Source organism: Cebus imitator, unplaced genomic scaffold (assembly GCF_001604975.1).
Source record: "Cebus imitator isolate Cc_AM_T3 unplaced genomic scaffold, Cebus_imitator-1.0 Scaffold199, whole genome shotgun sequence".
Taxonomy (NCBI): Eukaryota; Metazoa; Chordata; class Mammalia; order Primates; family Cebidae; genus Cebus; species Cebus imitator.
The window spans coordinates 4,912,561-4,924,914 of record NW_016107514.1 but is presented as its reverse complement, the minus strand read 5'-3'; the positions used below and the strand labels follow the sequence as shown (position 1 = coordinate 4,924,914).

Here is a 12,354-nt window from a genome sequence, read left to right as displayed (position 1 = left end):
GGCTGTTAAAACTTGTACATAGTTTGTGAAGCTCTCGTGTTGTATTTTTCAGCTCCATTAATTCACTTATATTCCCCTCTAAATTGTGTGTTATTTTTAATATTTCGTCAAAACTTTTTTCAAAGTTCTTAGTTTCTTTGCATTGGGTTAGAACAAGTACTTTTAATTCCCAGAAGTTTCTTATCATCCACTTTTTAAAGCCTGCTTCTGCTAATGGAACATAGTCTTTCTCCATCAGGCCTTGTTCTGTTGCTGATGAGGAACTGTAATCCCCTGTAGAGGGAGAGGCGTTCTGAGTTTGGGTATTCTCAGCCTTTTTTAGGCTGTTTTCTTCCCTGCTTTATAGATTTATCCATCTGTGGTCTTTATAATTACCGTCTTTATAGTTGGGTTTCTGAATGGACGTCCAACTTGTTGATTCCCGGCACTAGAATCTGAGCAACCCACTGCGCCGGCCAAAACGGCGGCTTTAAGATTGATGGTGCTTTTCTGACTCTGCACCAAGAACCGCCACACCAAGACAGCGGCAAAACTGCCTCACCGGCCTCAAGAGTCGCGCTGGCGACACGTGGGGCTCCTCCACTGGGAATCTCCTGGTGGGTGAGCAACAAAAATTGATCTGAAAGTGTGGCATCCTCTTGTTCTCTGCTCTTTCAGTGGGAGCTACATTCCCGAGCTGCTAGTGATCAGCCATCTTGGATCTCTCTCTCTCTTTTTTTTTTTAATGACTGCTTTAATGTATTAGGCAAAATTTTACATAAAATCAGAAATCTATGATCTGTCCCTGCTCCAATTGGTAAAAAATGCAAGATTCACCACAAAGCCATGTGCAGTCAGGCCCCTGCTGGCCAGCGGGGCCAGCTTTCTTAATAAGGAAAGGCGTATGCTCTAAAATAATGACATATAGTACAGTAAATATATAAGCCAGTAACAGTTATTTGTTATCAAGTATGATGCACTGCACATAACTGTATTGCTAGACTTTTATATGGCTGGCAGCACAGCAGTTCTGTTTATAACAGCATCACCACAAACACATGAGTACTCCAGTTATAACCCTACGAAGACTACAACATCACTAGGCAACAGGAATTTTTCAGCTCCATTATAATCTTATGGGACCACCGTTGTATATGTGGCCTGTTATTGACCAAATATTATTAGGCACCACATGATTGTATGATTATCTATATATCTCTAGCACTTTTTCTGAAGATGGAAAGATCTGCATTCTGATCCAAACGAAGAGGCTGATCCACAATCAGTATGTGAAATCACTGACTAAACTCAATGCCTGCTGGGAAGTATATGATTTATAAATATAGTTACAAAAATTTAATACATTATCTTTTTACGTCTAATCCTTAGTTACATGGATTTCAGTTTTTATGATACCTATACACTCAATTTATATAGTGGGATCAGAATCAGATTAAGGGGTAGATGGGCTGGCAGTTTCCTGGGACCCTTATCTGTAAAGGAATCTAAACTAATACCAAGGCCAAGCATGGTGGTTCATAGGCATGAAATTGGACTGGGAAAATCATAAAATCGGACTGGGAAAATCAGACATGCTAGGCTCCTCCTCGGGAATGGGTTGAGAGTGGACAGAGTGGGAAAAAATTTTAAAAGAGGTCTGAGGTAGGGATAGCAGTGGTAATGAATCTAATGCACCTGTACATGAACACACATGCGTGCATACACACACACACACACACACACACACACACAGCCTTCTCGTGTTAAAAAACATCCTTATGGTTTCTTTTTTTGAGATAGAGTGCCATGAAGTGCTGTGGTGCAATCTCGGCTCACTGCAACCTCGACCTCCCAGGTTCTAAGGGATTCTCCTTCCTGAGTCTCTCGAGTAGCTGAGATTACAGGTGTGCGCCATCATGCCCAGCTAATTTTGTATTTTTAGTAGACACCAGGTTTTACCATGTTGGCCAGGATGGTCTCGAACTCCTCACCTCAGGTGATCCACCAGCCTTGGCCTCCCAAAGTGCTGGTATTACAGGGGTGAGCCACTGAGTCTGGCCCATTCTCATGGTTTCTAAACTGCCAACTAAAGAAAGTACATGCCATTAAGGATGAACCATGGGCCTCCTGTTTTGCTGAGTGCACCATACATAGCACACTGCCACCAGCACCTTCCCGCCTCCCCTCTTCTCTACAGAAGCGGCCACTCCCTGAATGATGGCTGAGGAAAAGCTTCAAGAATAGTGAGTTTGAAGGGATGCCAGGCCAGAGCTTTCCGGGACACCTGGGGTTTGCTCCTGCCCTGAGTACAATCAGTGTTGTGAACCATGCTTCACATTTCCTTAATACCTAGGATTGATTTCTCCTGCCTATTTGTCCTTCTTCCTCTCAAGTCAAAACTCACATTCCTATAGATCTCAGTACCCCTAGAGGCAATCAAAACATGTGATTAAAGTAATTCATAATAGGAGTTAACCAACAGTGTTTACCTTACTGATGTTGATTGTTAAGGAGAGATTGGTAGCCTAAATAGAGATCTCACTGGTAAAATGTGTCTGGAGGTCTTCCCTCCTCTCTCTAGAAGAGTGCTGGCCACTTTTAAACATGTTCCTGATACTCTGCTTGCTCCTCCCCTTGCATCCCAGGTATCTCCCTATAAGCCCTTCTTCTAAACATCTCTCACTTGCCACTTATTCTGGCTCAGTTTCTTGCAGGAGGTGAAATATTCAAGGGCCTGATGCTTAGTTCTAGGAAGATACTGTCCATTCAGCACCTTCCACATTTCAGTACTCCAAAATTCATTCACTGATATGTGACGTGGAAAAAACCATAATTCCCCAAACCAGCACACACATAGCAAATGCTATCCACTGTATGAATCAGCTCCTGGCTTAGCACCAGATATTCAGAGTGTCTTCAAAACATAACTGAAAAGTAACTGAAGTCAACAACGTCCATGATAAATAAAATGAAAGCTATTTCCCTTTTGAGAGAAACTACTTAAAAAGGAGTTGGGGGTAGGAAGAAAAAGAAGGAAGGAAGGAAACCCAGTTGAAACTTGGTGTTTACTTGAAGGGGAGCCAGCAGAATGTAATGCATAGACAGTGTCACAGCACAGAGGGAAGGCATCGCTCAGAAGGCTTCCTTGGTGCCATTAAATTTCTTCGGCGGCAGCCTGGGCTGGGGAGGCAAGGTACAGAAGTTGCATTCAGGGTTCTGAGGACCAAGAGGTGGTATCTGTGAACTTACAGGGATAGAACGGCTCAGGAATCTTGCTGAAGAAGAAGAAAGCCCAGTGTAGGGGGGTTGAAGGATGGTGGTGTGCTCCTCTGTCTTGGCGCTTTGGGGGCCCGGGGGGCTGTTCAGATTGCCCCCACTGCTGTTGCTGCTTCTGTTGTACTGATTGTTGTTGAGCTCAGGGTAATTTCTGGTAGTCGGCTGGGAGCTGCCATTCAAGAGGTTGGTAAACGGGCTGGCTGTGAAACCGGCCTTAGAGGATGAGGAGGTCTTTTTGTTCTCTGGATCATCTGTTGCAGCATTCAAGTTCCCTAGAGAACTGGCTAGCCGGGAGTTTATGGAAAAGCTGAATGGAAAACACAAATGAGGAGGGAAAAAACAGACAACAGTGCATACTTACACACAACTCATGTTTCTAAAACACATACTCATGACATTAGAGGAACAGGATGAAGACAATTCTGATCAATGTGAATGATGGCAGGATGGCTTCTTCATCACCCTTGATATTATGATAAAATGTAGCCCTGAATTATACATATCACATTCCTTTGTCAAAAGCAGTTAACTAGGTCCCAAGAAATTGGCTAAAACACTTTGACTACAGATCTCGAAATAGAACACCTGGGAATTTTATTTACCCTGGGGTGGGAAGCAAAGGAAAAGGGCCATAAAAGGGGAGAGTTAAAAGCAGACTTAAGTACATATTCAATCACATGACTACATCAAACCTCCCCACCCATTTTTGGTTAGTTCTCCCCTGCCTATATGTCTCAGCTGAGAAATGACAATATCATTTATATATGCAACTGAACTCCATTTCCTAGATCACACTAAGCCAGCTGCAGACTCACTGGAAGAAGAGCATGCTCTACCCCATTCCCTCCACAGCCTTGTCTCCTGCCTTGCAAGACCAGAATGAAGCCCCAGAAGATCACAGGGTCTTCTGTGGTTTCTCATCTTCTCCCTTGTCCCCTCCTCTGACAAAACTACAGCCAAACTCTACAGCTGCAAGCTTCCTTTACCTTCAGCCAGCACCTTGGAAGAGGAAGAGAAAAATTACCTTCTTACAGTGGTGCCTGAAGACAAAGAAGTTCTGTTGATCCTCTTGGCTGTCGCTGAAGGGGACAGTGCCACTTTTGATGTCTTCAGAGCAGGTGCAGATCCTTGCGGGGAAGAACTTAATCTTTGTGGAGAAAAATGGCAAAATGCCATGATAAAGTAGTCTTATCTTAGACATTCAGCAACTAACTAGGACAAGATAAATTAATAAATCTTAACGATATCATGACAGGTCCTAATAGTGTTGACAGCAGCAGCAGACAACACTGACACAGCGCCCAACTCTGCCAGGTGCCATTCTGAGAACCTTAAAGATGTCAGCTCAGCTCATCCTCCCGACAACCCCATGAGGTGGCTAATATTGCTGACCTTACTTTACAAGCGAGGAAACAAACACAGAGGAAAAGTTCCTCATCCAGTCACTCAGTTAGTGAATAGCAGAGTTCAGACTAAAACCCAGGAGTCAAAGTCCTGCTCTTAGCCATGATCCTGTCTTCCTTGGTCACTGCCCTTTTTTGCCACTGGTATTCATTCCTCAGTACAACCTTAGATTCCACTTCTTATAGTTCAAATCCATCCTCTCCTTTCCCCCCTGCAACTACCCTAAGTGAAGCCATCTTTATTTCTTATTCTTGACTACAAGGGGCATCTTTTAATCTTATTCCTAAACAATTCAAATTGTGAATAGCCTCCAGTGAAATCTAAAAAGAGAATCATGTCACTTGACTGTTTAAATCATTTCATCTTTCCTCTGTGCCCATAAGCATAAATAAACTCTTTGGCTTGGCTTATACAACCCCTCCAAAATCTGGACAGGTCCTTCTTTCCACTTTCCCATTGGACATCTCTATTCCAGCTACATAAAAAAATACCTTGAGTTCCCTGAACGGGTAGCATCCACACTTCTGACCAGTTTGCATAGGCTACTGTCCCTGCCAGGGCATTTTCTCACCTCCTTCCCTTCCTCTCCTCTTCTCTTCCATGTCCATTTGACCCACTCCTATCATACTTAGCCTTTAATGGTCCAGTCAGCTGTTACCTCACGAAGCAAGCCTTCTCTGAGTTCTCAAGCAATATGTGTTTCATTATATATTCTCATAGTAAATCATAGCTCTTATATCATATTTTATCATCTAGTATTTGTCTATTTCCTTTACTTGATATAAGCTCCTTGAGGACAAAGGCTTATCTCTCATTTCAATTCCCTGTGGTTAGCACAATGCTGGACTCAGAGCAGGTGCTCAATAAATATTTGCCAAGTGGACAAAAAGGAAAAATTGACTTAAATCTTGATAGCCAGGGCCCATTCATAATCTTAGTACCAAATCTGTTTGATTCTAGATAAATCATTTAATGTAACTAAACTCTGTTTTCCTCTCTGCTGGAGAAAAGTTTATTTACGTGTAGACTCTTTCCTTCATCATCCACCCTCATGTTTGGCCTCCAAAACAAAAATGGGAAAAGTTGTACAAAGAAGCAATTCAAGCCTCTCCAGAAGCTCTGGAAGCTTGAGTCCTCTTAGAACTGCCCCCACTAAACAGTCCTAAACCTAAGAATGTGTAAGTACCAGCAGGTGAAGCGCTTCCTTCCCCTGTTCCATCAGCACTCTTGGCCAAACAACTCGCCACACCAGATCATGGTACCACTCCAGAAGTTTTCAGGGGATATTTTTCCAGAGAACAAAACTAGTGTTCCCTCCTCAAATAGAAGATAGAGGAAAAAAATTAGAAAATAAAGGAGGGAAAAAAACCCATGCTGGATGGGAAAAAAAAGAGGGAAGGGGACCAATAAAAATGAAAACAATTGAAGCTCTACAGAGGGAGGATCCAAGATGGCCGAAAAGGAAAGCTCTGGATTGCAGTTCCCAGTGAAAATACAGAGGGTGAGTGATCGCCACATTTCCAAAGGAATTTTTACTGCCCATGGACCAGGAGATTCCTGGGCGGAAAAGCACCACAAGTTTCCAGTGCTGCTGTTTCAGCCAGCACAGTGGGTCTCCACACAAAAACTCACACAAATCCAGGCACCGTTTCAGCTGGCGACTGGAACGCAGGGGAGACAGTCGCCCATTCAACTGAAAAAAAGGGGGCTGAAACAGGGAGCCAGGTGATCTGGCTTGGCTGGTTCCACCCCCACAAAGACCAGCAATCTAAAACGCTCTGGATTGAGAGTTTCACAGAAAGCACAGCTGGACCCAGAAGGGTCCAGCTCTGTGGGTGGAAGGGCATCCGCCATGACCGAGGCAGTCCACCACTACCCAGGCAGTCCATTATTACTGAGGCAGTCCGCCATTACCGAAGCAATCCACCATTACCAAGGCAGTCTGCCAATACCAAAGCAATCTGCCATTATGGAGGCTGTCCGCCATTATAGAGACAGTCCACTGTTACCAAGGCAGTTCTAACTATACCCCTATAAACAAAACTGCAAGGAAGTTCACATAGCAGCTGGGTAGAGCCCACGGCAGCTCAGCAACACCTCTGCCTGCAGACTGTGACTAGACTACATCCTTACTGGGCAGGGCATCTCTGAAAAAAGGCAGCAGAATGACAAGAACTTATAAATAAACCCCCACTTTCCTGGGACAGAGCACCTGGGAAAAAAAGGCAGTTATGGATTCCGCTGTAGCAGATATAAACATACCTGCCCAGCAGCTCTGAACGGAACAACAGAGCTCACAGCTCAACACTTGGGCTCCTATAAAGGACAGACTGTCTCTTCAAGCAGCTCCCCAACCCCTATATAACCAAAGAGACATGTCATAAAGGAGAGCTCAGGCTGACATCTGGCAGGTATCCTTCTGGGACAAAGATAACAGGAGAAGAAACTGGCAGCAACCCTTACTGTTCTGCAGCTCCCACAGGTGATCCCCAGGCAAGCAGGGTCTGGAGTGGGCCTCCAGCAGTCCTACAGTAGGGGGGCCTGACTGTTAGAAGGAAAACTAAGAAACAGAAAGAAATAACTTCATCAGCAACAAAAAGGACGTCCACTCAGAGACCCTATCTGAAAGTCACCAACCACAAAGACCACAGGTAGATAAATCAACAAAGATGGGAAGAAACCAGCACAAAAGATGAAAACACCCAAAACCAGAATGCCTCTCCTCCTCCAAGGGATCACAACTCCTCACCAGCAAGGGAACAGACTGGATGGAGAATGAATTGGATGAATTGACAGAAACACGCTTCAGGAGGTAGGTAATAAGACACTTCTCTGAGCTAAAAGATCATGTTCTAACCCAATGCAAAGAAACTAAGAACCTTGAAAAAAGGTTTGATGAAATGCTAACAAGAATAAACAGCTTAGAGAGGAATATAAATGAATTGATGGAGCTGAAAAACACAACACAAGAACTTCGGGAAGCATACACAAGTTTCAATAGCTAAATCAACCAAGCAGAAGGAAAGATATCAGAGATTGAAGATCAACTCAATCAAATAAAACAAGAAGGCAAGATTAGAGAAAAGAGTAAACAAATGAACAAAGCTTCCAAGAAATATGGGATTATGTGAAAAGACCAAATTACATTTGATAGGTGTACCTGAATATGACAGAGAGAATGAATCCAAGCTGGAAAACATTCTTCAGGATATTATCCAGGAGAACTTCCCCAACCTAGCAAGGCAGGCCAATATTCAAGTCCAGGAAATACAGAGAACACCACAGAGATATTCCTCAAGAAGAGCAACCCCAAGGCACATAATTGTCCGATTCACCAGGGTTGAAATGAAGGAAAAAATGCTAAGGGCAGCAGAGAGAAACTTCGGGTTACCTACAAAGGGAAGCCCATCAGACTCACAGCAGTATCTCTCAGCAGAAACCCTACCAGCCAGAAAAGAGTGGGGGCCAATATTCAACATCCTTAAAGAAAAGAACTTTCAACCTAGAATTTCATATCCAGCCAAATTAAGCTTCATAAGCAAAGGAGAAAGAAAATCCTTTATGAACAAGCAATTGCTCAGAGATTTTAGGACGACCAGGCCTGCTTTACCAGAGCTCCTGAAAGAAGCACTAAATATAGAAAGGAACAACCAGCACCAGCCACTCCAAAAAAGTACCAAATGGTAAAGAGCATCAACACAATGAAGAAACTGCATCAACTATGGGCAAAACAACCAGCTAGCATCAAAATGGCAGGATCAAATTCACACATAACAATATTAACCTTAAATGTAAATGGGCTAAATGCCCCAATCAAAAGACACAGATTGGCAAATTGGATAAAAAGTCAAAACCTATTGGTGTGCTGTATCCAGGAAACCCATCTCGCATGCAAGGACAAACACAGGCTCAAAATAAAGGGATGGAGGAAGATTTACCAAGCAAATGGAGAGCAAAAAAAAAGCAGGAGTTGCAATCTTAGTCTCTGATAAAATAGATTTTAAACCAACAAAGATCAAAAGACACAAAGAAGGGCATTACGAAAGGATCAATACAACAAGAAGAGCTAAGGATCCTAAATATATACGCACCCAATACAGGAGCACTCAGATACATAAAGTAAGTTCTTAATTACCTACAAAGAGACTTAGACTCCCACACAATAATAGTGGGAGACTTTAACACTCCACTGTCAATATTAGACAGATCAAGGAGACAGAAAATTAACAAGGATATCCAGGACCTGAACTCAGACCTGGACCAAGAGGACCTAATAGACATTTACAGAACTCTCCACACCAAATCCACAGAGTATACATTCTTCTCAGCACCACATCACAACTACTCTAAAACTGACCACATAATTGGAAGTAAATCACTCCTCAGCAAATGCAAAAGGACTGAAATCATAAACAGTCTCTCAGACAATGGTGCAATCAAATTGGAACTCAGAATTCAGAAACTCACTCAGAACTGCACAACTTCATGGAAAATGAACAACTGGCTCTTGAATGTTGACTGGATAAACAATGAAATGAAGATAGAAATAAAGATGTTCTTCGAAACCAATAAGAACAAAGACAAAATGTACCCAAATCTCTGGGATACGTTTAAAGCACTGTCTAGAGGAAAATCTACAGCAATAAATTCCCCACGAGAAGCAAGGAAAGATCTAAAATCGACATCTTATCATCAAAATTGACAGAGCTAGAGGAGCAAAATCAAAAAAACTCAAAATCTAGCAGAAGACAAGAAATAACTAAGATCAGAGCAGAACTGAAGGAGACAGAGACACAAAAAAACCCTTCAAAAAATCAATAAATCCAGGAGCTGGTTTTTTGAAAAGATCAACAAAATAGACAGACCACTAGCCAGATTAATAAAAAAGAAAAGAGAGAATAATCAATTAGATGCAATAAAAAACGATAAAGGGGATATCACCACAAATTCCACAGAAATACAAACTACCATCAGCGATTACTACTCTATGCACATAAACCAGTAAGCCTGTAAGAAATGGATAAATTCCTGGACACTTACACCTTCCCAAGACTAAACCAGCAAGAAGTCAAAACCCTGAATAGACCAATAACAAGGGCTAAAGTTGAGGCAGCAATTAATAGCTTACCAACCAAAAAAAGCCAAAGTCCAGATGGGTTCACAGCCAAATTGTAGCAGACATACAAAGAGGAGCTGGTACCACTCCTTCTGGAACTATTCCAAACAATCCAAACAGAGGGAATCCTTCCCAAATTATTTTATGAGATAAACATCATCCTGATACCAAAACCCAGCAGACACTCAACAAGAAAAGAAAACTTCAGGCCAATATCCATGATGAACATAGATGAAAAAATCTTCAATAAAATACTGGTAAGCCAATTGCATCAGCACATCAAAAAGCTTATTCATCAGGATCAAGTAGGCTTCATCCCGGGGATGCAAGGCTGGTTCAACATACACAAGTCTATAAACATAATTCACCACATAAACAGAAACAAAGACAAAAACCACATGATTCTCTCAACAGATGCAGAGAAGGCCTTCGACAAAATTCAACAGCCCTTTATGCTAAAAATTCTCAATAAACTACATATTCACAGACTGTATCTCAAAACAATAAAAGCTATTTACAACAAACCTACAGCCAATATCATACTGAATGGGCAAAAACTAGAAGCATTCCCTTTGAAATCTGGCACTAGACAAGGATGCCCTCTCTCACCATTCCTATTCAATATACTATTGGAAATTCTAGCCAGAGCAGTCAGGCAAGAAAAAGAAATAAAGGGTATTCAATTAGGAAAGGAGGAAGTCAAATTGTCTCTATTTGCAGACGACATGATTATATATTTAGAAGACCCTATCATCTCAGCCCAAAATCTCCTTAAACTGATAAGCAACTTCAGCAAATCTCAGGAAACAAAATCAATGTGCAAAAATCACATGCATTCCTATACACCATAACAAACTTAAAGACAGTCAAATCAAGAATGAACTGCCATTCACAATTGCTACACAAGAATAAAATACCGAGGAATACAACTAACAAAGGATGTAAATGACCTCTTCAATGAGAACTACAAACCACTGCTCAAGGAAATAACAGAGGACACAAACAGATGGAGAAATATTCCATGCTCATGGTTAGGAAGAATCAATATCGTGAAAATGGCCATACTGCCCAAAGTAATTTACAGATTTAATGCTATCTCCATCAAGCTACCAATGACCTCCTTCACAGAACTGGAAAAAAATGCCTTAAACTTCATATGGAACCAAAAGAGAGCCCACATAGCCAAGTCAATTCTAAGCAAAAAGAACAAAGCTGGAGGCATCACGCTACATTACTTCAAACTCTACAACAAGGCTACAGTAATCAAAACAGCATGGTACTGGTATCAAACCAATGGAACAGAACAGAGGCCTCAGAGGCAATGCCACACATCTACAAACCTGACAAAAACAAGCAACGGGGAAAGGATTCCCTGTTTAATAAATGGTGTTGGGAAAACTGGCTAGCCATGTGCAGAAAGCAGAAACTGGACCCCTTCCTGACACCTTACATTAAAATTAACTCCAGATGGATTAAAGACTGAAACATAAGGCCTAACACCATAAAAACCTTAGAAGAAAATCTAGGCAAAACCATCCAGGACATAGGCATAGGCAAGGACTTCATGAGTAAAACACCAAAAGCATTGGCAACAAAAACCAAAATAGACAAATGGGATCTAATTAAACTCCAGAGCTTCTGCACAGCAAAAGAAACAATCATTAGAGTGAACTGGCAACCAACAGAACGGGAAAAAGTTTTTGCAATCTACCCATCTGACAAAGGACTTATATCCAAAATCTACAAAGAACTAAAACAGATTTACAAGAGAAACAAACACTCGTGCAGAACGTGCAGGATTGTTGCATAGGTACATACATGGCAATGTGGTTTACTGCCTCCATCCCCATCACCTATATCTGGCATTTCTCCCATGTTATCCCTCCCCAACTCCCTACCCCCCACTGTTCCTCCCCTAGTCCCCCACCACAGACTTCAGTGTGTGATGCTCCCCTCCCTGTGTCCATGTGTTCTCATTGTTCAACATCCGCCTATGAGTGAGAACATGTGGTGTTTGATTTTCTGTTCCTGTGTCAGTTTGCTGAGAATGATGGTTTCTAGATTCATCCATGTCCCTACAAAGGACACAAACTCATCGTTTTTTATGGCTGCATAATATTCCATGGTGTATATATGACACATTTTCCTTGTCCAGTCTATCATCGATGGGCATTTGGGTTGGTTCCAAGTCTTTGCTATCGTAAACAGAGCTGCAATGAGCATATGTGTGCATGTGTCCTTATAATAAGACAATTTACAATCCTTTGGATATATACTCAGTAACAGGATTGCTGGGTCAAGTGGGATTTCTATTTCTAGGTCCTTGAGGAATCGCCACACTGTCTTCCACAATGGTTGAACTAATTTACACTCCCATCAACAGTGTAAAAGTGTTCCTATTTCTCCACATCCTTTCCAGCATCTGTTGTCTCCTGATTTTTTAATGATCCCCATTCTAACTGGCATGAGATGGTATCTCAATGTAGTTTTGATTTGCATTTCTCTAATGACCAGTGATGATGAGCATTTTTTCATGTTTGTTGACTTATATGTCTTCTTTTGAAAAGTGTCTGTTCATA

At 41.9% G+C, this 12,354-nt stretch overlaps 1 protein-coding gene across 8 annotated transcripts in view; it reads right to left on the bottom strand.

Annotated features, from left to right (window-relative positions):
- CDC14A (cell division cycle 14A) overlaps nucleotides 1-12,354 on the bottom strand; it is a 181,632-nt gene that overhangs the window by 20,765 nt on the left and 148,513 nt on the right. For 3 of the 8 annotated variants that reach the window (XM_017547622.2, XM_037745404.1, XM_017547621.2), the window contains 2 exons: nucleotides 4,280-4,402; nucleotides 3,112-3,562 (listed from right to left, as the gene is read on the bottom strand). In XM_017547622.2, the coding sequence (XP_017403111.1) occupies nucleotides 3,112-3,562; nucleotides 4,280-4,402 (574 nt within the window). Of the gene's footprint in view, nucleotides 1-3,035; nucleotides 3,563-4,279; nucleotides 4,403-12,354 lie in introns of those variants that run through there. The other 5 variants (XM_017547619.2, XM_017547618.2, XM_017547617.2 and 2 more) reach the window with 3 other exon arrangements.